The sequence below is a fragment of the Oncorhynchus keta genome, unplaced genomic scaffold (assembly GCF_023373465.1).
Source record: "Oncorhynchus keta strain PuntledgeMale-10-30-2019 unplaced genomic scaffold, Oket_V2 Un_contig_33_pilon_pilon, whole genome shotgun sequence".
Classification (NCBI taxonomy): Eukaryota; Metazoa; Chordata; class Actinopteri; order Salmoniformes; family Salmonidae; genus Oncorhynchus; species Oncorhynchus keta.
Window position 1 is genome coordinate 43,806 of NW_026287234.1, and position 19,455 is coordinate 63,260.

The 19,455-nt window shown below is 46.0% G+C and overlaps 1 protein-coding gene and 3 long non-coding RNA genes across 59 annotated transcripts; 1 reads left to right on the top strand and 3 right to left on the bottom strand.

The window, feature by feature from the left end:
• LOC127923970 (uncharacterized) lies at positions 1 to 3,128 on the bottom strand. Of its 14 annotated transcripts, XR_008116341.1 has the most exons (5): positions 2,640 to 3,128; positions 1,583 to 1,638; positions 1,169 to 1,373; positions 962 to 1,019; positions 1 to 402 (listed from the first exon to the last, which is right to left on the bottom strand). It is a non-coding gene; the product is annotated as an uncharacterized LOC127923970 (long non-coding RNA). The 14 variants fall into 14 exon arrangements; XR_008116336.1 differs by lacking the exons at positions 962 to 1,019; positions 1,583 to 1,638 and having other exon boundaries at positions 1,020 to 1,224; positions 1,262 to 1,373; positions 2,696 to 3,128; XR_008116337.1 differs by lacking the exons at positions 962 to 1,019; positions 1,583 to 1,638 and having other exon boundaries at positions 1,020 to 1,224; positions 1,318 to 1,373.
• A 6,268-nt stretch (positions 3,129 to 9,396) lies between these two features.
• Positions 9,397 to 9,932, bottom strand: LOC127923975 (uncharacterized). Its single transcript, XR_008116391.1, has 2 exons — positions 9,507 to 9,932; positions 9,397 to 9,474 (listed from the first exon to the last, which is right to left on the bottom strand). It is a non-coding gene; the product is annotated as an uncharacterized LOC127923975 (long non-coding RNA).
• Positions 9,933 to 10,019: 87 nt separating this feature from the next.
• On the top strand, positions 10,020 to 12,272 carry LOC127923974 (uncharacterized). Of its 41 annotated transcripts, XR_008116381.1 has the most exons (9): positions 10,020 to 10,148; positions 10,207 to 10,388; positions 10,609 to 10,765; positions 10,846 to 10,924; positions 11,083 to 11,128; positions 11,269 to 11,496; positions 11,568 to 11,662; positions 11,733 to 11,810; positions 11,881 to 12,272. It is a non-coding gene; the product is annotated as an uncharacterized LOC127923974 (long non-coding RNA). The 41 variants fall into 41 exon arrangements; XR_008116366.1 differs by lacking the exons at positions 11,083 to 11,128; positions 11,568 to 11,662 and adding an exon at positions 10,547 to 10,608 and having other exon boundaries at positions 10,680 to 10,765; positions 10,838 to 10,924; positions 11,215 to 11,513; positions 11,733 to 11,803; XR_008116361.1 differs by lacking the exon at positions 11,568 to 11,662 and having other exon boundaries at positions 10,846 to 10,899; positions 11,050 to 11,128; positions 11,269 to 11,513; positions 11,733 to 11,803.
• Positions 12,273 to 12,414: 142 nt separating this feature from the next.
• On the bottom strand, positions 12,415 to 16,016 carry LOC127923973 (uncharacterized). 3 transcript variants are annotated; one of them, XR_008116349.1, is made up of 2 exons: positions 13,981 to 16,016; positions 12,415 to 12,683 (listed from the first exon to the last, which is right to left on the bottom strand). XR_008116349.1 is itself a non-coding variant. In XM_052508329.1 (2 exons), exon 1 carries the CDS (start codon positions 14,566 to 14,568, stop codon positions 13,639 to 13,641), a length of 930 nt encoding a protein of 309 aa, XP_052364289.1. In that variant the 5' UTR covers positions 14,569 to 16,016; the 3' UTR covers positions 12,415 to 12,683; positions 13,365 to 13,638. The 3 variants fall into 3 exon arrangements, 1 of the variants encoding a protein (XP_052364289.1); XR_008116348.1 differs by having other exon boundaries at positions 13,806 to 16,016; XM_052508329.1 differs by having other exon boundaries at positions 13,365 to 16,016.
• Positions 16,017 to 19,455: the final 3,439 nt, after the last annotated feature.

Sequence of the window (19,455 nt, forward strand, 5' to 3'; positions counted from 1 at the left end):
TTTACTAACCACTTGGGTGTATATCCTCCTTCTCTCTCTCCCACCACAGGTGTTATTACCTCGGTCATACTTTCCTGTCTGAAAACTCTCCTCGCTGCCATGCAGTATTGAGGGAGAGAGAACAAAGTGCTTCTCTTGCCAAAACTCCTAATATCCAAAATTGGAGTATTTTAAACAATATTTATATTTTTGAGAATGTGGGAATAGTCCGTGGGCACCTAAAGAACAATCATGTCTTGGTTCATTTGGTGAGCTCATGAAAGACAGGAGACCTTGGTTCATTTGGTGAGCTCATGAAAGACAGGAGACCCACGTGACTGTATCTCTGTTTGGTTCATTTGGTGAGCTCATGAAAGACAGGAGACCTTGGTTCATTTGGTGAGCTCATGAAAGACAGGAGACCTTGGTTCATTTGGTGAGCTCATGAAAGTGACCTGTGACTGTATCTCTGTTTGGTTCATTTGGTGAGCTCATGAAAGACAGGAGACCCACGTGACTGTATTGGTTCATTTGGTGAGCTCATGAAAGACAGGAGACCTTGGTTCATTTGGTGAGCTCATGAAAGACAGGAGACCCACGTGACTGTATCTCTGTTTGGTTCATTTGGTGAGCTCATGAAAGACAGGAGACCCACGTGACTGTATCTCTGTTTGGTTCATTTGGTGAGCTCATGAAAGACAGGAGACCCACGTGACTGTATCTCTGTTTGGTTCATTTGGTGAGCTCATGAAAGACAGGAGACCCACGTGACTGTATCTCTGTTTGGTTCATTTGGTGAGCTCATGAAGGACAGGAGACATGACTGATCTCTGTGTTTGGTTCATTTGGTGAGCTCATGAAAGACAGGAGACCCACATGACTGTATCTCTGTGTTGGTTCATTTGGTGAGCTTGAAAGACAGGAGACCCACATGACTGTATCTCTGTGTTTGGTTCATTTGGTGAGCTCAAAGACAGGAGACACACATGACTGTATCTCTGTGTGTGGTTCATTTGGTGAGCTCATGAAAGACAGGAGACCTTGGTTCATTTGGTGAGCTCATGAAAGACAGGAGACCCACGTGACTGTATCTCTGTTTGGTTCATTTGGTGAGCTCATGAAAGACAGGAGACCCACGTGACTGTATCTCTGTTTGGTTCATTTGGTGAGCTCATGAAAGACAGGAGACCCACGTGACTGTATCTCTGTTTGGTTCATTTGGTGAGCTCATGAAAGACAGGAGACCTTGGTTCATTTGGTGAGCTCATGAAAGACAGGAGACCCACGTGACTGTATCTCTGTTTGGTTCATTTGGTGAGCTCATGAAAGACAGGAGACCCACGTGACTGTATCTCTGTTTGGTTCATTTGGTGAGCTCATGAAAGACAGGAGACCTTGGTTCATTTGGTGAGCTCATGAAAGACAGGAGACCCACGTGACTGTATCTCTGTTTGGTTCATTTGGTGAGCTCATGAAAGACAGGAGACCCACGTGACTGTATCTCTCTGTTTGGTTCATTTGGTGAGCTCATGAAAGACAGGAGACCCACGTGACTGTATCTCTGTGTGTGGTTCATTTGGTGAGCTCATGAAAGACAGGAGACCCACGTGACTGTATCTCTGTTTGGTTCATTTGGTGAGCTCATGAAAGACAGGAGACCTTGGTTCATTTGGTGAGCTCATGAAAGACAGGAGACCCACGTGACTGTATCTCTGTTTGGTTCATTTGGTGAGCTCATGAAAGACAGGAGACCCACGTGACTGTATCTCTGTTTGGTTCATTTGGTGAGCTCATGAAAGACAGGAGACCCACGTGACTGTATCTCTGTGTGTGGTTCATTTGGTGAGCTCATGAAAGACAGGAGACCCACGTGACTGTATCTCTCTGTTTGGTTCATTTGGTGAGCTCATGAAAGACAGGAGACCCACGTGACTGTATCTCTGTGTGTGGTTCATTTGGTGAGCTCATGAAAGACAGGAGACCCACGTGACTGTATCTCTGTTTGGTTCATTTGGTGAGCTCATGAAAGACAGGACACCCACGTGACTGTATCTCTGTTTGGTTCATTTGGTGAGCTCATGAAAGACAGGAGACCCACGTGACTGTATCTCTGTTTGGTTCATTTGGTGAGCTCATGAAAGACAGGAGACCCACGTGACTGTATCTCTGTGTGTGGTTCATTTGGTGAGCTCATGAAAGACAGGAGACCCACGTGACTGTATCTCTGTTTGGTTCATTTGGTGAGCTCATGAAAGACAGGAGACCCACGTGACTATCTCTGTGTGTGGTTCATTTGGTGAGCTCATGAAAGACAGGAGACCCACGTGACTGTATCTCTGTTTGGTTCATTTGGTGAGCTCATGAAAGACAGGAGACCCACGTGACTGTATCTCTGTTTGGTTCATTTGGTGAGCTCATGAAAGACAGGAGACCCACATGACTGTATCTCTGTGTGTGGTTCATTTGGTGAGCTCATGAAAGACAGGAGACCCACATGACTGTATCTCTGTGTGTGGTTCATTTGGTGAGCTCATGAAAGACAGGAGACCCACGTGACTGTATCTCTGTTTGGTTCATTTGGTGAGCTCATGAAAGACAGGAGACCCACATGACTGTATCTCTGTGTGGTTCATTTGGTGAGCTCATGAAAGACAGGAGACCCACGTGACTGTATCTCTGTTTGGTTCATTTGGTGAGCTCATGAAAGACAGGAGACCCACGTGACTGTATCTCTGTTTGGTTCATTTGGTGAGCTCATGAAGGACAGGAGACCCACATGACTGGATCTCTGTGTTTGGTTCATTTGGTGAGCTCATGAAAGACAGGAGACCCACATGACTGTATCTCTGTGTGTGGTTCATTTGGTGAGCTCATGAAAGACAGGAGACCCACATGACTGTATCTCTGTGTTTGGTTCATTTGGTGAGCTCATGAAAGACAGGAGACACACATGACTGTATCTCTGTGTGTGGTTCATTTGGTGAGCTCATGAAAGACAGGAGACCTTGGTTCATTTGGTGAGCTCATGAAAGACAGGAGACCCACGTGACTGTATCTCTGTTTGGTTCATTTGGTGAGCTCATGAAAGACAGGAGACCCACGTGACTGTATCTCTCTGTTTGGTTCATTTGGTGAGCTCATGAAAGACAGGAGACCCACGTGACTGTATCTCTGTTTGGTTCATTTGGTGAGCTCATGAAAGACAGGAGACCCACGTGACTGTATCTCTGTTTGGTTCATTTGGTGAGCTCATGAAAGACAGGACACCCACGTGACTGTATCTCTGTTTGGTTCATTTGGTGAGCTCATGAAAGACAGGAGACCCACGTGACTGTATCTCTGTTTGGTTCATTTGGTGAGCTCATGAAAGACAGGAGACCCACGTGACTATCTCTGTGTGTGGTTCATTTGGTGAGCTCATGAAAGACAGGAGACCCACGTGACTGTATCTCTCTGTTTGGTTCATTTGGTGAGCTCATGAAAGACAGGAGACCCACGTGACTATCTCTGTGTGTGGTTCATTTGGTGAGCTCATGAAAGACAGGAGACCCACGTGACTGTATCTCTGTTTGGTTCATTTGGTGAGCTCATGAAAGACAGGAGACCCACGTGACTGTATCTCTGTTTGGTTCGCTCATGAAGGACAGGAGACCCACATGACTGGATCTCTGTGTTTGGTTCATTTGGTGAGCTCATGAAAGACAGGAGACCCACATGACTGTATCTCTGTGTGTGGTTCATTTGGTGAGCTCATGAAAGACAGGAGACCCACATGACTGTATCTCTGTGTGTGGTTCATTTGGTGAGCTCATGAAAGACAGGAGACCCACGTGACTGTATCTCTGTTTGGTTCATTTGGTGAGCTCATGAAAGACAGGAGACCCACATGACTGTATCTCTGTGTGGTTCATTTGGTGAGCTCATGAAAGACAGGAGACCCACGTGACTGTATCTCTGTTTGGTTCATTTGGTGAGCTCATGAAAGACAGGAGACCCACGTGACTGTATCTCTGTGTTTGGTGAGCTCATGAAAGACAGGAGACTGTATCTCTGCGTTTGGTGAGCTCATGAAAGACAGGAGACCCACATGACTATCTCTGTGTTTGGTTCATTTGGTGAGCTCATGAAAGACAGGAGACCCACATGACTGTATCTCTGTTTGGTTCATTTGGTGAGCTCATGAAAGACAGGAGACCCACATGACTGTATCTCTCTGTTTGGTTCATTTGGTGAGCTCATGAAAGACAGGAGACCCACATGACTGTATCTCTGTTTGGTTCATTTGGTGAGCTCATGAAAGACAGGAGACCCACATGACTGTATCTCTCTGTTTGGTTCATTTGGTGAGCTCATGAAAGACAGGAGACCCACATGACTGTATCTCTGCGTTTGGTGAGCTCATGAAAGACAGGAGACTGTATCTCTGCGTTTGGTTCATTTGGTGAGCTCATGAAAGACAGGAGACCCACATGACTGTATCTCTGTGTGTGTTTTCACTTCTCAGATGTACATCTAAATGTTGGATAAAATGAGTAATTATGAAACTATTTGTGAAAAGATGTAATGTGACGTTAGCCTTCTAAATGACAGTATTGATTTTCATGTAAAACGTTTAACTAGTCAGTGGCCACGCCCCCATGAGGCATCATGAAATCGCCCCTTCTTCCGTAGAGTATAAACCACTTCCTATAAAATGGACATTGTCAGAGAACGTCGGGACGGAGTCCCCACGTTGAAATGGCTACAACTCTATAGGCCCTTACATCAGACAACAGGAAGGGGTAGCTACATTAAGAACTACAACTCTATAGGCCCTTTACATCAGACAACAGGAAGGGGTAGCTACATTAAGAACTACAACTCTATAGGCCCTTTACATCAGACAACAGGAAGGGGTAGCTACATTAAGAACTACAACTCTATAGGTCCTTACATCAGACAACAGGAAGGGGTAGCTACATTAAGAACTACAACTCTATAGGCCCTTACATCAGACAACAGGAAGGGGTAGCTACATTAAGAACTACAACTCTATAGGTCCTTACATCAGACAACAGGAAGGGGTAGCTACATTAAAAACTACAACTCTATAGGTCCTTACATCAGACAACAGGAAGGGGTAGCTACATTAAGAACTACAACTCTATAGGCCCTTACATCAGACAACAGGAAGGGGTAGCTACATTAAGAACTACAACTCTATAGGTCCTTACATCGGCCGACTACAGGGTTGGAGGGCAAACCTACAGGAGGGTCTCTCTCCAGCAGACGGACCGGCCGACTACAGGGTTGGAGGGCAAACCTACAGGGGGGTCTCTCTCCAGCAGATTGACCGGCCGACTACAGGGTTGGAGGGCAAACCTACAGGAGGGTCTCTCTCTGCAGACAGACTACAGGGTTGGAGGGAAAACCTACAGGAGGGACCGGCCGACTACAGGGTTGGAGGGCAAACCTACAGGAGGGTCTCTCTCCAGCAGATTGACCGGCCGACTTCAGGGTTGGAGGGCAAACCTACAGGAGGGTCTCTCTCCAGCAGATTAACCGGCCGACTACAGGGTTGGAGGGAAAACCTACAGTAGGGTCTCTCTCCAGCAGACGGACCGGCCAACTACAGGGTTGGAGGGCAAACCTACAGGAGGGTCTCTCTCCAGCATATGGACCGGCCGACCACAGAGAGACAACAAGACATGCACTCGGAAATATATGTCAATTACAATTTATTTTCAAATGAGCGGTTGTTCTTATTCAAAGTACTAGCGACTTCGATGAGTGTATTTATCAGCTATGAGTCTCCCGCTCTTGAGTGGTCCCCACCCCTTTCCTTTGTCTACCAAGCCGTCAAATAGGGACTTTTCCTTGTGTCATGCTTAGTACCCAATGCATAACTAAATTGTGCGTGTGTTGATGTGATTAAGTTGGTTAGTAAATAAATAATTAAGCCAATTTGTATATCGCTGATTCATGATTCTATGCTAGGGTTCGTGCAGTTCAGTAATGAGACAGATGAGGTAAAATTCATTAATAAGATATGAAACTGACGAGTTTTATTCGGGAAACAGAAACATGTTCCCGTGGTGCCCCGACTATTAGTTTAATCACGTAATTAAATTACACAGAAAATTGATCATATTCAATGATGAGTCAACGACACGACGGTATCTAGAGACAATCTTTACAACGGTCTATTCAGAAACCATCGTCTGTTTCGTCTCCATGTTACAGTCTATTCTATAACGCAGCAGAGCCTACAGGAGGGTCTCTCTCCATGTTACAGTCTATTCTATAACGCAGCAGAGCCTACAGGAGGGTCTCTCTCCATGTTACAGTCTATTCTATAACGCAGCAGAGCCTACAGGAGGGTCTCTCTCCATGTTACAGTCTATTCTATAACGCAGCAGAGCCTACTGGAGGGTCTCTCTCCATGTTACAGTCTACAGTCTCTATAACAGAGCAGCAGAGCCTACAGGAGGGTCTCTCTCCATGTTACAGTCTATTCTATAACGCAGCAGAGCCTACAGGAGGGTCTCTCTCCATGTTACAGTCTATTCTATAACGCAGCAGAGCCTACAGGAGGGTCTCTCTCCATGTTACAGTCTATTCTATAACGCAGCAGAGCCTACAGGAGGGTCTCTCTCCATGTTACAGTCTATTCTATAACGCAGCAGAGCCTACAGGAGGGTCTCTCTCCATGTTACAGTCTATTCTATAACAGCAGAGCAGAGCCTAGTCTATTCAGGAGGAGGGTCTCTCTCCATGTTACAGTCTATTCTATAACGCAGCAGAGCCTACAGGAGGGTCTCTCTCCGTGTTAGTCTATTCTATAACGCAGCAGAGCCTACAGGAGGGTCTCTCTCCATGTTAGTCTATTCTATAACGCAGCAGAGCCTACAGGAGGGTCTCTCTCCATGTTACAGTCTATTCTATAACGCAGCAGAGCCTACAGGAGGGTCTCTCTCCATGTTACAGTCTATTCTATAACGCAGCAGAGCCTACAGGAGGGTCTCTCTCCATGTTACAGTCTATTCTATAACGCAGCAGAGCCTACAGGAGGGTCTCTCTCCATGTTACAGTCTATTCTAGAACGCAGCAGAGCCCACAGGAGGGTCTCTCTCCAGGAACAGGGTTGGAGTTAAAACCTACAGGAGGGTCTCTCTCCAGGAACAGGGTTGGAGTATAACTATAACAATACATAAATTGTCTTAAAATAATTTATTTACTAACTAAGTAATTCACAGAAATGCATAACATGGTTACAAAGGAATGATAGGAGAATGTGCCCCAGTTGGAGAATGTGCCCCAGTTGGAGAATGTGCCCCAGTTGGAGAATGTGCCCCAGTTGGAGAATGTGCCCCAGTTGGAGAATGTGCCCTAGTTGGAGAATGTGCCCTAGTTGGAGAATGTGCCCTAGTTGGAGAATGTGCCCTAGTTGGAGAATGTGCCCTAGTTGGAGAATGTGCCCTAGTTGGAGAATGAGCCCTAGTTGGAGAATGTGCCCTAGTTGGAGAATGTGCCCTAGTTGGAGAATGAGCCCTAGTTGGAGAATGTGCCCTAGTTGGAGAATGTGCCCTAGTTGGAGAATGTGCCCTAGTTGGCTAAACCGGCATGGCGGCTTGGCGGACAGAAAGGGAAGTGGGGGTCGACTGAGATGAGACAACACACAGTTGATAATTATAACAATTGAAATGCTAATCCTTCGCACATGAACGCTCACTCATTCGGGAACAATTGCAATCAATGTATATATTTACGCTCAGTGTGTCGTCCTGATCTCTGTTGGAGAGTTTGTTTCTGTTGGAGAGTTTGTCTCTGTTGGAGAGTTTGTTTCTGTTGGAGAGTTTGTTTCTGTTGGAGAGTTTGTTTCTGTTGGAGAGTTTGTTTCTGTTGGAGAGTTTGTTTCTGTTGGAGAGTTTGTTTCTGTTGGAGAGTTTGTTTCTGTTGGAGAGTTTGTTTCTGTTGGAGAGTTTGTTTCTGTTGGAGAGTTTGTTTCTGTTGGAGAGTTTGTTTCTGTTGGAGAGTTTGTTTCTGTTGGAGAGTTTGTTTCTGTTGGAGAGTTTGTTTCTGTTGGAGAGTTTGTTTCTGTTGGAGAGTTTGTCCGCCCTCTCTCTCTCTCTCTCTGCTGTGGTTAGAGTGGATTGTTCAGAGTAACATTCATTCATGTCGTCATAGAATAGATGTTTTGGCGGTTGTCGGTCTTCGCGTCCAATGATACCAATCATACTAGTCTGCAGCTGGGATTTCATTATCAAAGATTTGTTCTTATTCTGTCGGTATCAATAGTCTTAGAGTTTCAGCAACCATTACAACCTTAGCTTATACTCTGGTTTTATGGTCTGGTCTCAACCCTTAGCCCTCTCGTAAATGAGGTAAGCTCGGTCTGGTCTCAACCCTTGGCCCTCTCGTAAATGAGGTAAGCTCGGTCTGGTCTCAACCCTTAGCCCTCTCGTAAATGAGGTAAGCTCGGTCTGGTCTCAACCCTTAGCCCTCTCGTAAATGAGGTAAGCTGGTCCCATGATGCCGGGTCCTGCCTGTGCTCAGGGGGCGGTCCCATGATGCCGGGTCCTGCCTGTGCTCAGGGGGCGGTCCCATGATGCCGGGTCCTGCCTGTGCTCAGGGGGCGGTCCCATGACGCCAGGTCCTGCCTGTGCTCAGGGGGCGGTCCCATGACGCCGGGTCCTGCCTGTGCTCAGGGGGTGGTCCTCTGATTTAGTTAAACTCCAAAGGGAATTGGAGTTTCCTTCATTAAACCGTCTAATCACATTATTACGTAATTTCATAATATTTTTTTTACATAATAATTACATCATTTCACAAATAGTTTAATCTTTACTCATTCATTTCATACAACAAGTAGATGTAAGCCTCATAACTGAGACTCTTGTATAAACAGCGTTATGGTAATGTGACTGTATTGTCACCCATGAGTTTCACAAAATTGTACCAAACTGACCAGTTCGTAGCTCGTTAACTTCACCGATCTTTTATACCTTCTCCAGAACATGAATATTGTTCGGACCTTAAGTTCTGTGAGGTGGAAGAAATTCCTTTGTTCTCTATGAAAACTCACTCTCTATATACTGTGGCCATGAGGAGATAATCTCCTCCAGGAATTTACGACCTCTCTGACCACAGCATCCTGGGTGTAGGAGACCGAGAGAGATGGTGCAGAGGTAGGGGGATGGTGCTCGCTGTGTCCAAAGAGGGCAACGTCATGACACGGGTGACCCCACACATTGACTCTGTACCGGTACCCCCTGCATATCGTATCATTACTAACCGGTACCCCCTGCATATAGTCTCATTACTAACTGGTACCCCCTGCATATAGTCTCTGTACCGGTACCGCCTGCATATAGCCTCATTACTAACCGGTGCCCTCGCACATTGACTCTGTACCGGTACCCCCTGCATATAGTCTCATTACTAACCGGTACCCCCTGCATATAGTCTCATTACTAACCGGTACCCCCTGCATATAGTCTCATTACTAACCGGTACCTCCTGCATATAGTCTCATTACTAACCGGTACCCCCTGCATATAGTCTCATTACTAACCGGTACCCCCTGCATATAGTCTCGCTATGATTATTATTACTGCTGCTCTTTAATTATTTGTTAGTTCCTATTCATTTTTTTTTACTGTATTGTGACTAATCAAATTTGATTTGATTTCAATCTTTTCTTGCCCATTCACCCTCTGAATGGCAAAGCATCATTATTTAACCCGTCTCCTCCCCTTCATCTACACTGATTTAAGTGAATTTAACAGGTGACATCAATAAGGGATCCTGGATTCACCTGGTCAGGCTGTCATGGGAAGAATGAATGTGGTGTTGGAATGTGCTAAACATTGAGATACTAAATGTATGATAGGAAATGAGAGAGACTGGGTGTTCTGTTTAGAATGGTTCTCTGAAGAAAGACAGAAGGCTTTGGAATGTGTTTGATGGAGGAGAGGACAGAGATGTGTTGATACAGGGGAGACAGATGGACATCTGGGTATTAGGTGAAGGAGGGGTTGAGGTCAGAGGTCAGGAGGTCAGGACAGAGATGTGTTGATACAGGGGAGACAGATGGACATCTGTGGATTAGGTGAAGGAGGGGTTGAGGTCAGGAGGTCAGGAGAGAGATGTGTTGATACAGGGGAGACAGATGGACATCTGGGTATTAGGTGAAGGAGGGGTTTGATGTGTTGATACAGGGGAGACAGATGGACATCTGGGTATTAGGTGAAGGAGGGGTTGAGGTCAGAGGTCAGGACAGAGATGTGTTGATACAGGGGAGACAGATGGACATCTGGGTATTAGGTGAAGGAGGGGTTGAGGTCAGGAGGTGAGGACAGAGATGTGTTGATACAGGGGAGACAGATGGACATCTGGGTATTAGGTGAAGGAGGGGTTGAGGTCAGGAGGTCAGGAGAGAGATGTGTTGATACAGGGGAGACAGATGGACATCTGTGGATTAGGTGAAGGAGGGGTTGAGGTCAGGAGAGAGATGTGTTGATACAGGGGAGACAGATGGACATCTGTGGATTAGGTGAAGGAGGGGTTGAGGTCAGGAGGAGAGGAGAGAGATGTGTTGATACAGGGGACACATCTGGGTATTAGGTGAAGGAGGGGTTGAGGTCAGAGGTCAGGACAGCGATGTGTTGATACAGGGGAGACAGATGGACATCTGGGTATTAGGTGAAGGAGGGGTTGAGGTCAGGAGGTCAGGAGAGAGATGTGTTGATACAGGGGAGACAGATGGACATCTGGGTATTAGGTGAAGGAGGGGTTGAGGTCAGAGGTCAGGACAGAGATGTGTTGATACATGGGGAGACAGATGGACATCTGGGTATTAGGTGAAGGAGGGGTTGAGGTCAGGAGGTCAGGACAGCGATGTGTTGATACAGGGGAGACAGATGGACATCTGGGTATTAGGTGAAGGAGGGGTTGAGGTCAGGAGGTCAGGAGAGAGATGTGTTGATACAGGGGAGACAGATGGACATCTGTGGATTAGGTGAAGGAGGGGTTGAGGTCAGGAGAGAGATGTGTTGATACAGGGGAGACAGATGGACATCTGTGGATTAGGTGAAGGAGGGGTTGAGGTCAGGAGGAGAGGAGAGAGATGTGTTGATACAGGGGAGACAGATGGACATCTGGGTATTAGGTGAAGGAGGGTTGAGGTCAGGACAGCGATGTGTTGATACAGGGGAGACAGATGGGCATCTGGGTATTAGGTGAAGGAGGGTTGAGGTCAGGACAGAGATGTGTTGATACAGGGGAGACAGATGGACATCTGTGGATTAGGTGAAGGAGGGGTTGAGGTCAGGACAGAGATGTGTTGATACAGGGGAGACAGATGGACATCTGGGTATTAGGTGAAGGAGGGGTTGAGGTCAGGACAGAGATGTGTTGATACAGGTGAGACAGATGGACATCTGGGTATTAGGTGAAGGAGGGGTTGAGGTCAGAGGTCAGGAGGTGAGGACAGAGATGTGTTGATACAGGGGAGACAGATGGACATCTGGGTATTAGGTGAAGGAGGGGTTGAGGTCAGGAGAGAGATGTGTTGATACAGGGGAGACAGATGGACATCTGTGGATTAGGTGAAGGAGGGGTTGAGGTCAGGACAGAGATGTGTTGATACAGGGGAGACAGATGGACATCTGGGTATTAGGTGAAGGAGGGGTTGAGGTCAGAGGTCAGGAGGAGAGGACAGAGATGTGTTGATACAGGGGAGACAGATGGACATCTGTGGATTAGGGGTTGAGGTCAGGACAGAGATGTGTTGATACAGGGGAGACAGATGGACATCTGGGTATTAGGTGAAGGAGGGGTTGAGGTCAGAGGTCAGGAGGAGAGGACAGAGATGTGTTGATACAGGGGAGACAGATGGACATCTGTGGATTAGGGGTTGAGGTCAGGACAGAGATGTGTTGATACAGGGGAGACAGATGGACATCTGGGTATTAGGTGAAGGAGGGGTTGAGGTCAGAGGTCAGGAGGAGAGGACAGAGATGTGTTGATACAGGGGAGACAGATGGGTATTGGGTGAAGGAGGGGTTGAGGTCAGGACAGAGATCTGGGTATTAGATGAGAGGTTGAGGTCAGGACAGATTCTCTGAAGAGAGTAATTTAATGTTTGGTATCCTGTTTCCCTCTTTATCAGCTTCCTGTGGAGCCATGAGACGTAGGGATTGGAGAGAAAGGGGAGTGTCTTAAGGAGGATGTATATAAACTGTGAAATCTTTAGCTGTCTGATTTTCTGCTGTACAGAACCTTTGGGAAATGATTAAACTTGGTTAAAGCTTCTCTAGAGTCTGAGTTATTTACTCTGAAAAATAAGAACCTAACAGTGGTATGATAAGTCCCACCAATGGTCTCAACAACATAGTCATGTCCTGTCCCACTAATGGTCTCAACAACAGTCATGTCCTGTCTCACTAATGATCTCAACAACATAGTCATGTCCTGTCCCACTAATGGTCTCAACAACATAGTCATGTCCTGTCCCACTAATGGTCTCAACAACATAGTCATGTCCTGTCCCACTAATGGTCTCAACAACATAGTCATGTCCTGTCCCACTAATGGTCTCAACAACATAGTCATGTCTCACTAATGGTCTCAACAACATAGTCATGTCCTGTCTCACTAATGGTCTCAACAACATAGTCATGTCCTGTCTCACTAATGGTCTCAACAACATAGTCATGTCCTGTCTCAACAACATAGTCATGTCCTGTCCCACTAATGGTCTCAACAACATAGTCATGTCCTGTCTCACTAATGGTCTCAACAACATAGTCATGTCCTGTCCCACTAATGGTCTCTCAACAACATAGTCATGTCCTGTCCCACTAATGGTCTCTCAACAACATAGTCATGTCCTGTCTCACTAATGGTCTCAACAACATAGTCATGTCCTGTCCCACTAATGGTCTCAACAACATAGTCATGTCCTGTCCCACTAATGGTCTCAACAACATAGTCATGTCCTGTCTCACTAATGGTCTCAACAACATAGTCATGTCCTGTCTCACTAATGGTCTCAACAACATAGTCATGTCCTGTCCCACTAATGGTCTCAACAACATAGTCATGTCCTGTCCCACTAATGGTCTCAACAACATAGTCATGTCCTGTCTCACTAATGGTCTCAACAACATAGTCATGTCTCACTAATGGTCTCAACAACATAGTCATGTCATGTCCTGTCTCACTAATGGTCTCAACAACATAGTCATGTCCTGTCCCACTAATGGTCTCAACAACATAGTCATGTCCTGTCCCACTAATGGTCTCAACAACATAGTCATGTCCTGTCCCACTAATGGTCTCAACAACATAGTCATGTCCTGTCCCACTAATGGTCTCAACAACATAGTCATGTCCTGTCCCACTAATGGTCTCAACAACATAGTCATGTCCTGTCTCACTAATGGTCTCAACAACATAGTCATGTCCTGTCCCACTAATGGTCTCTCAACAACATAGTCATGTCCTGTCCCACTAATGGTCTCAACAACATAGTCATGTCCTGTCTCACTAATGGTCTCAACAACATAGTCATGTCCTGTCTCACTAATGGTCTCAACAACATAGTCATGTCCTGTCCCACTAATGGTCTCAACAACATAGTCATGTCCTGTCCCACTAATGGTCTCAACAACATAGTCATGTCCCACTAATGGTCTCAACAACATAGTCATGTCCTGTCCCACTAATGGTCTCAACAACATAGTCATGTCCTGTCTCAACAACATAGTCATGTCCTGTCTCAACAACATAGTCATGTCCTGTCTCACTAATGGTCTCAACAACATAGTCATGTCCTGTCCCACTAATGGTCTCAACAACATAGTCATGTCCTGTCTCACTAATGGTCTCAACAACATAGTCATGTCCTGTCCCACTAATGGTCTCAACAACATAGTCATGTCCCACTAATGGTCTCAACAACATAGTCATGTCCTGTCCCACTAATGGTCTCAACAACATAGTCATGTCCTGTCCCACTAATGGTCTCAACAACATAGTCATGTCCTGTCTCACTAATGGTCTCAACAACATAGTCATGTCCTGTCTCACTAATGGTCTCAACAACATAGTCATGTCCTGTCCCACTAATGGTCTCAACAACATAGTCATGTCCTGTCCCACTAATGGTCTCAACAACATAGTCATGTCCTGTCCCACTAATGGTCTCAACAACATAGTCATGTCCTGTCTCACTAATGGTCTCAACAACATAGTCATGTCCTGTCTCACTAATGGTCTCAACAACATAGTCATGTCCTGTCTCACTAATGGTCTCAACAACATAGTCATGTCCTGTCTCAACAACATAGTCATGTCCTGTCTCACTAATGGTCTCAACAACATAGTCATGTCCTGTCTCACTAATGGTCTCAACAACATAGTCATGTCCTGTCTCACTAATGGTCTCAACAACATAGTCATGTCCTGTCTCACTAATGGTCTCAACAACATAGTCATGTCCTGTCCCACTAATGGTCTCAACAACATAGTCATGTCCTGTCCCACTAATGGTCTCAACAACATAGTCATGTCCTGTCCCACTAATGGTCTCAACAACATAGTCATGTCCCACTAATGGTCTCAACAACATAGTCATGTCCTGTCTCACTAATGGTCTCAACAACATAGTCATGTCCTGTCTCACTAATGGTCTCAACAACATAGTCATGTCCTGTCTCACTAATGGTCTCAACAACATAGTCATGTCCCACTAATGGTCTCAACAACATAGTCATGTCCTGTCTCACTAATGGTCTCAACAACATAGTCATGTCCTGTCTCACTAATGGTCTCAACAACATAGTCATGTCCTGTCTCACTAATGGTCTCAACAACATAGTCATGTCTCACTAATGGTCTCAACAACATAGTCATGTCCTGTCTCACTAATGGTCTCAACAACATAGTCATGTCCTGTCTCAACAACATAGTCATGTCCTGTCTCAACAACATAGTCATGTCCTGTCCCACTAATGGTCTCAACAACATAGTCATGTCCTGTCTCACTAATGGTCTCAACAACATAGTCATGTCCTGTCCCACTAATGGTCTCAACAACATAGTCATGTCCTGTCTCACTAATGGTCTCAACAACATAGTCATGTCCTGTCTCACTAATGGTCTCAACAACATAGTCATGTCCTGTCTCACTAATGGTCTCAACAACATAGTCATGTCCTGTCTCACTAATGGTCTCAACAACATAGTCATGTCCTGTCCCACTAATGGTCTCAACAACATAGTCATGTCCTGTCCCACTAATGGTCTCAACAACATAGTCATGTCCTGTCTCACTAATGGTCTCTCAACAACATAGTCATGTCCTGTCCCACTAATGGTCTCAACAACATAGTCATGTCATGTCCCACTAATGGTCTCTCAACAACATAGTCATGTCCTGTCCCACTAATGGTCTCTCAACAACATAGTCATGTCCTGTCCCACTAATGGTCTCAACAACATAGTCATGTCCTGTCTCACTAATGGTCTCAACAACATAGTCATGTCCTGTCTCACTAATGGTCTCAACAACATAGTCATGTCCTGTCTCACTAATGGTCTCTCAACAACATAGTCATGTCCTGTCCCACTAATGGTCTCAACAACATAGTCATGTCCTGTCTCACTAATGGTCTCAACAACATAGTCATGTCCTGTCCCACTAATGGTCTCAACAACATAGTCATGTCCTGTCTCACTAATGGTCTCAACAACATAGTCATGTCCTGTCTCACTAATGGTCTCAACAACATAGTCATGTCCTGTCCCACTAATGGTCTCAACAACATAGTCATGTCCTGTCTCACTAATGGTCTCAACAACATAGTCATGTCCTGTCCCACTAATGGTCTCAACAACATAGTCATGTCCTGTCCCACTAATGGTCTCAACAACATAGTCATGTCCTGTCTCACTAATGGTCTCAACAACATAGTCATGTCCTGTCCCACTAATGGTCTCAACAACATAGTCATGTCCTGTCCCACTAATGGTCTCAACAACATAGTCATGTCCTGTCCACTAATGGTCTCAACAACATAGTCATGTCCTGTCCCACTAATGGTCTCAACAACATAGTCATGTCCTGTCCCACTAATGGTCTCTCAACAACATAGTCATGTCCTGTCCCACTAATGGTCTCAACAACATAGTCATGTCCTGTCTCACTAATGATCTCTCAACAACATAGTCATGTCCTGTCCCACTAATGGTCTCTCAACAACATAGTCATGTCCTGTCCCACTAATGGTCTCAACAACATAGTCATGTCCTGTCCCACTAATGATCTCAACAACATAGTCATGTCCTGTCCCACTAATGGTCTCAACAACATAGTCATGTCCTGTCCCACTAATGGTCTCAACAACATAGTCATGTCCTGTCTCACTAATGGTCTCAACAACATAGTCATGTCCTGTCCCACTAATGGTCTCAACAACATAGTCATGTCCTGTCCCACTAATGGTCTCAACAACATAGTCATGTCCTGTCTCAACAACATAGTCATGTCCTGTCTCACTAATGGTCTCAACAACATAGTCATGTCCTGTCTCACTAATGGTCTCAACAACATAGTCAGACATGTCCTGCAGCAGGTGATCACTCACTACAGTGATCAGACATGTCCTGCAGCAGGTGATCACTCACTACAGTGATCAGACATGTCCTGCAGCAGGTGATCAGACATGTCCTGCAGCAGGTGATCACTCACTACAGTGATCAGACATGTCCTGCAGCAGGTGATCACTCACTACAGTGATCAGACATGTCCTGCAGCAGGTGATCACTCACTACAGTGATCAGACATGTCCTGCAGCAGGTGATCACTCACTACAGTGATCAGACATGTCCTGCAGCAGGTGATCACTCACTACAGTGATCAGACAGTTTAGCTTCATAGAGGAATGTATAATTGTAGTGATTTTTACAGGTCCCAACACGAACAGTCTAAAGTGCTCTCTAGCTAATGTTAGCTAATGTTCTGTTAGCATAACAGGTCCCAACACGAACAGTCTAAAGTGCTTTCTAGCTAATGTTCTGTTAGCATAACAGGTTCTGCTACAGAGTAGTCAAACAACATTATCTGACACTAGCTAATGTTCTGTTAGCATAACAGGTTCTGCTATGGAGTAGACAAACAACATTATCTGACAGTAGCTAGGTCACATGACATGGGTCAGGTAAGAAACAATAGACATGTAGAACTACAGTAGGGTTTGGTAGTACTGTACCAATGACTGGACCCAGTATGGTAGATAGGACTGGACCCAGTACATCCTGACTGGACCCAGTACGGTAGATAGGACTACTTGAGGTGAGGGAGAAAGTGTGGTGGGACAAGTACTCGTTAGCTAGCCAATTTACCTGATCAAATAATTGAGTTCATGGTGTGAAAATTAGCTGCTAATAAAGTCAGACAGCTGACGCTAGCTAGCTAACGTTACAACAGACAGCTGACGCTAGCTAGCTAACGTTACATCAGACAGCTGACGCTAGCTAGCTAACGTTACAACAGACAGCTGACGCTAGCTAGCTAGCGTTACATCAGACAGCTGACGCTAGCTAGCTAGCGTTACATCAGACAGCTGACGCTAGCTAGCTAGCGTTACATCAGACAGCTGACGCTAGCTAGCTAGCGTTACATCAGACAGCTGATGCTAGCTAGCTAGCTAGCGTTACATCAGACAGCTGATACTAGCTAGCTAACGTTACATCAGACAGCTGTTGCTAGCTAGCGTTACATCAGACAGCTGACGCTAGCTAGCTAACGTTACAGCTGACGCTAGCTAGCTAACGTTACAACAGCTGATGCTAGCTAGCTAACAATACAACAGCTGACAGCTGATACTAGCTAGCTAACGTTACATCAGACAGCTGATACTAGCTAGCGTTACATCAGACAGCTGACGCTAGCTAGCTAACGTTACAACGTCAGACAGCTGACGCTAGCTAGCTAACGTTACGTCAGACAGCTGACGCTAAGCTAGCTAACGTTACAACGTCAGACAGCTGACGCTAGCTAGCTAACGTTACAACGTCAGACAGCTGACGCTAGCTAGCTAGCGTTACAACGTCAGACAGCTGACGCTAGCTAGCTAGCGTTACATCAGACAGCTGACACTAGCTAGCGTTACATCAGACAGCTAACGCTAGCAGCTAACGTTACATCAGACAGCTGACGCTAGCTAGCTAACGTTACATCAGACAGCTGACGCTAGCTAGCTAACGTTACATCAGACAGCTGACGCTAGCTAGCTAACGTTACATCAGACAGCTGACACTAGCTAGCGTTACATCAGACAGCTAACGCTAGCAGCTAACGTTACATCAGACAGCTGACACATCAGACAGCTGACGCTAGCTAGCTAACGTTACATCAGACAGCTGACGCTAGCTAGCTAACGTTACAACATCAGACAGCTGACGCTAGCTAGCTAACGTTCCAACAGACAGCTGACGCTAGCTAGCTAACGTTCCAACAGACAGCTGACGCTAGCTAGCTAACGTTCCAACAGACAGCTGACGCTAGCTAGCTAACGTTCCAACAGACAGCTGACGCTAGCTAGCTAACGTTCCATCAGACAGCTGACGCTAGCTAGCTAACGTTCCATCAGACAGCTGACGCTAGCTAGCTAACGTTCCAACAGACAGCTGACGCTAGCTAGCTAACGTTACAACAGACAGCTGACGCTAGCTAGCTAACATTCCATCAGACAGCTGACGCTAGCTAGCTAACATTCCATCAGACAGCTGACGCTAGCTAGCTAACGTTCCAACAGACAGCTGACGCTAGCTAGCTAACGTTCCAACAGACAGCTGACGCTAGCTAGCTAACGTTCCATCAGACAGCTGACGCTAGCTAGCTAACGTTCCATCAGACAGCTGACGTTCCAACAGACAGCTGACGCTAGCTAGCTAACGTTACAACAGACAGCTGACGTTCCATCAGACAGCTGACGCTAGCTAGCTAACGTTACAACAGACAGCTGACGCTAGCTAGCTAACGTTCCATCAGACAGCTGACGCTAGCTAGCTAACGTTCCATCAGACAGCTGACGCTAGCTAGCTAACATTCCATCAGACAGCTGACGCTAGCTAGCTAACGTTCCAACAGACAGCTGACGCTAGCTAGCTAACGTTCCATCAGACAGCTGACGCTAGCTAGCTAACGTTCCATCAGACAGCTGACGCTAGCTAGCTAACGTTCCATCAGACAGCTGACGCTAGCTAGCTAACGTTCCATCAGACAGCTGACGCTAGCTAGCTAACGTTACAACAGACAGCTGACGCTAGCTAGCTAACGTTCCATCAGACAGCTGACGCTAGCTAGCTAACGTTCCATCAGACAGCTGACGCTAGCTAGCTAACGTTACAACAGACAGCTGATGCTAGCTCACGTTAAAACATCAGACAGCTGACGCTAGCTAGCTAACGTTCCAACAGACAGCTGAC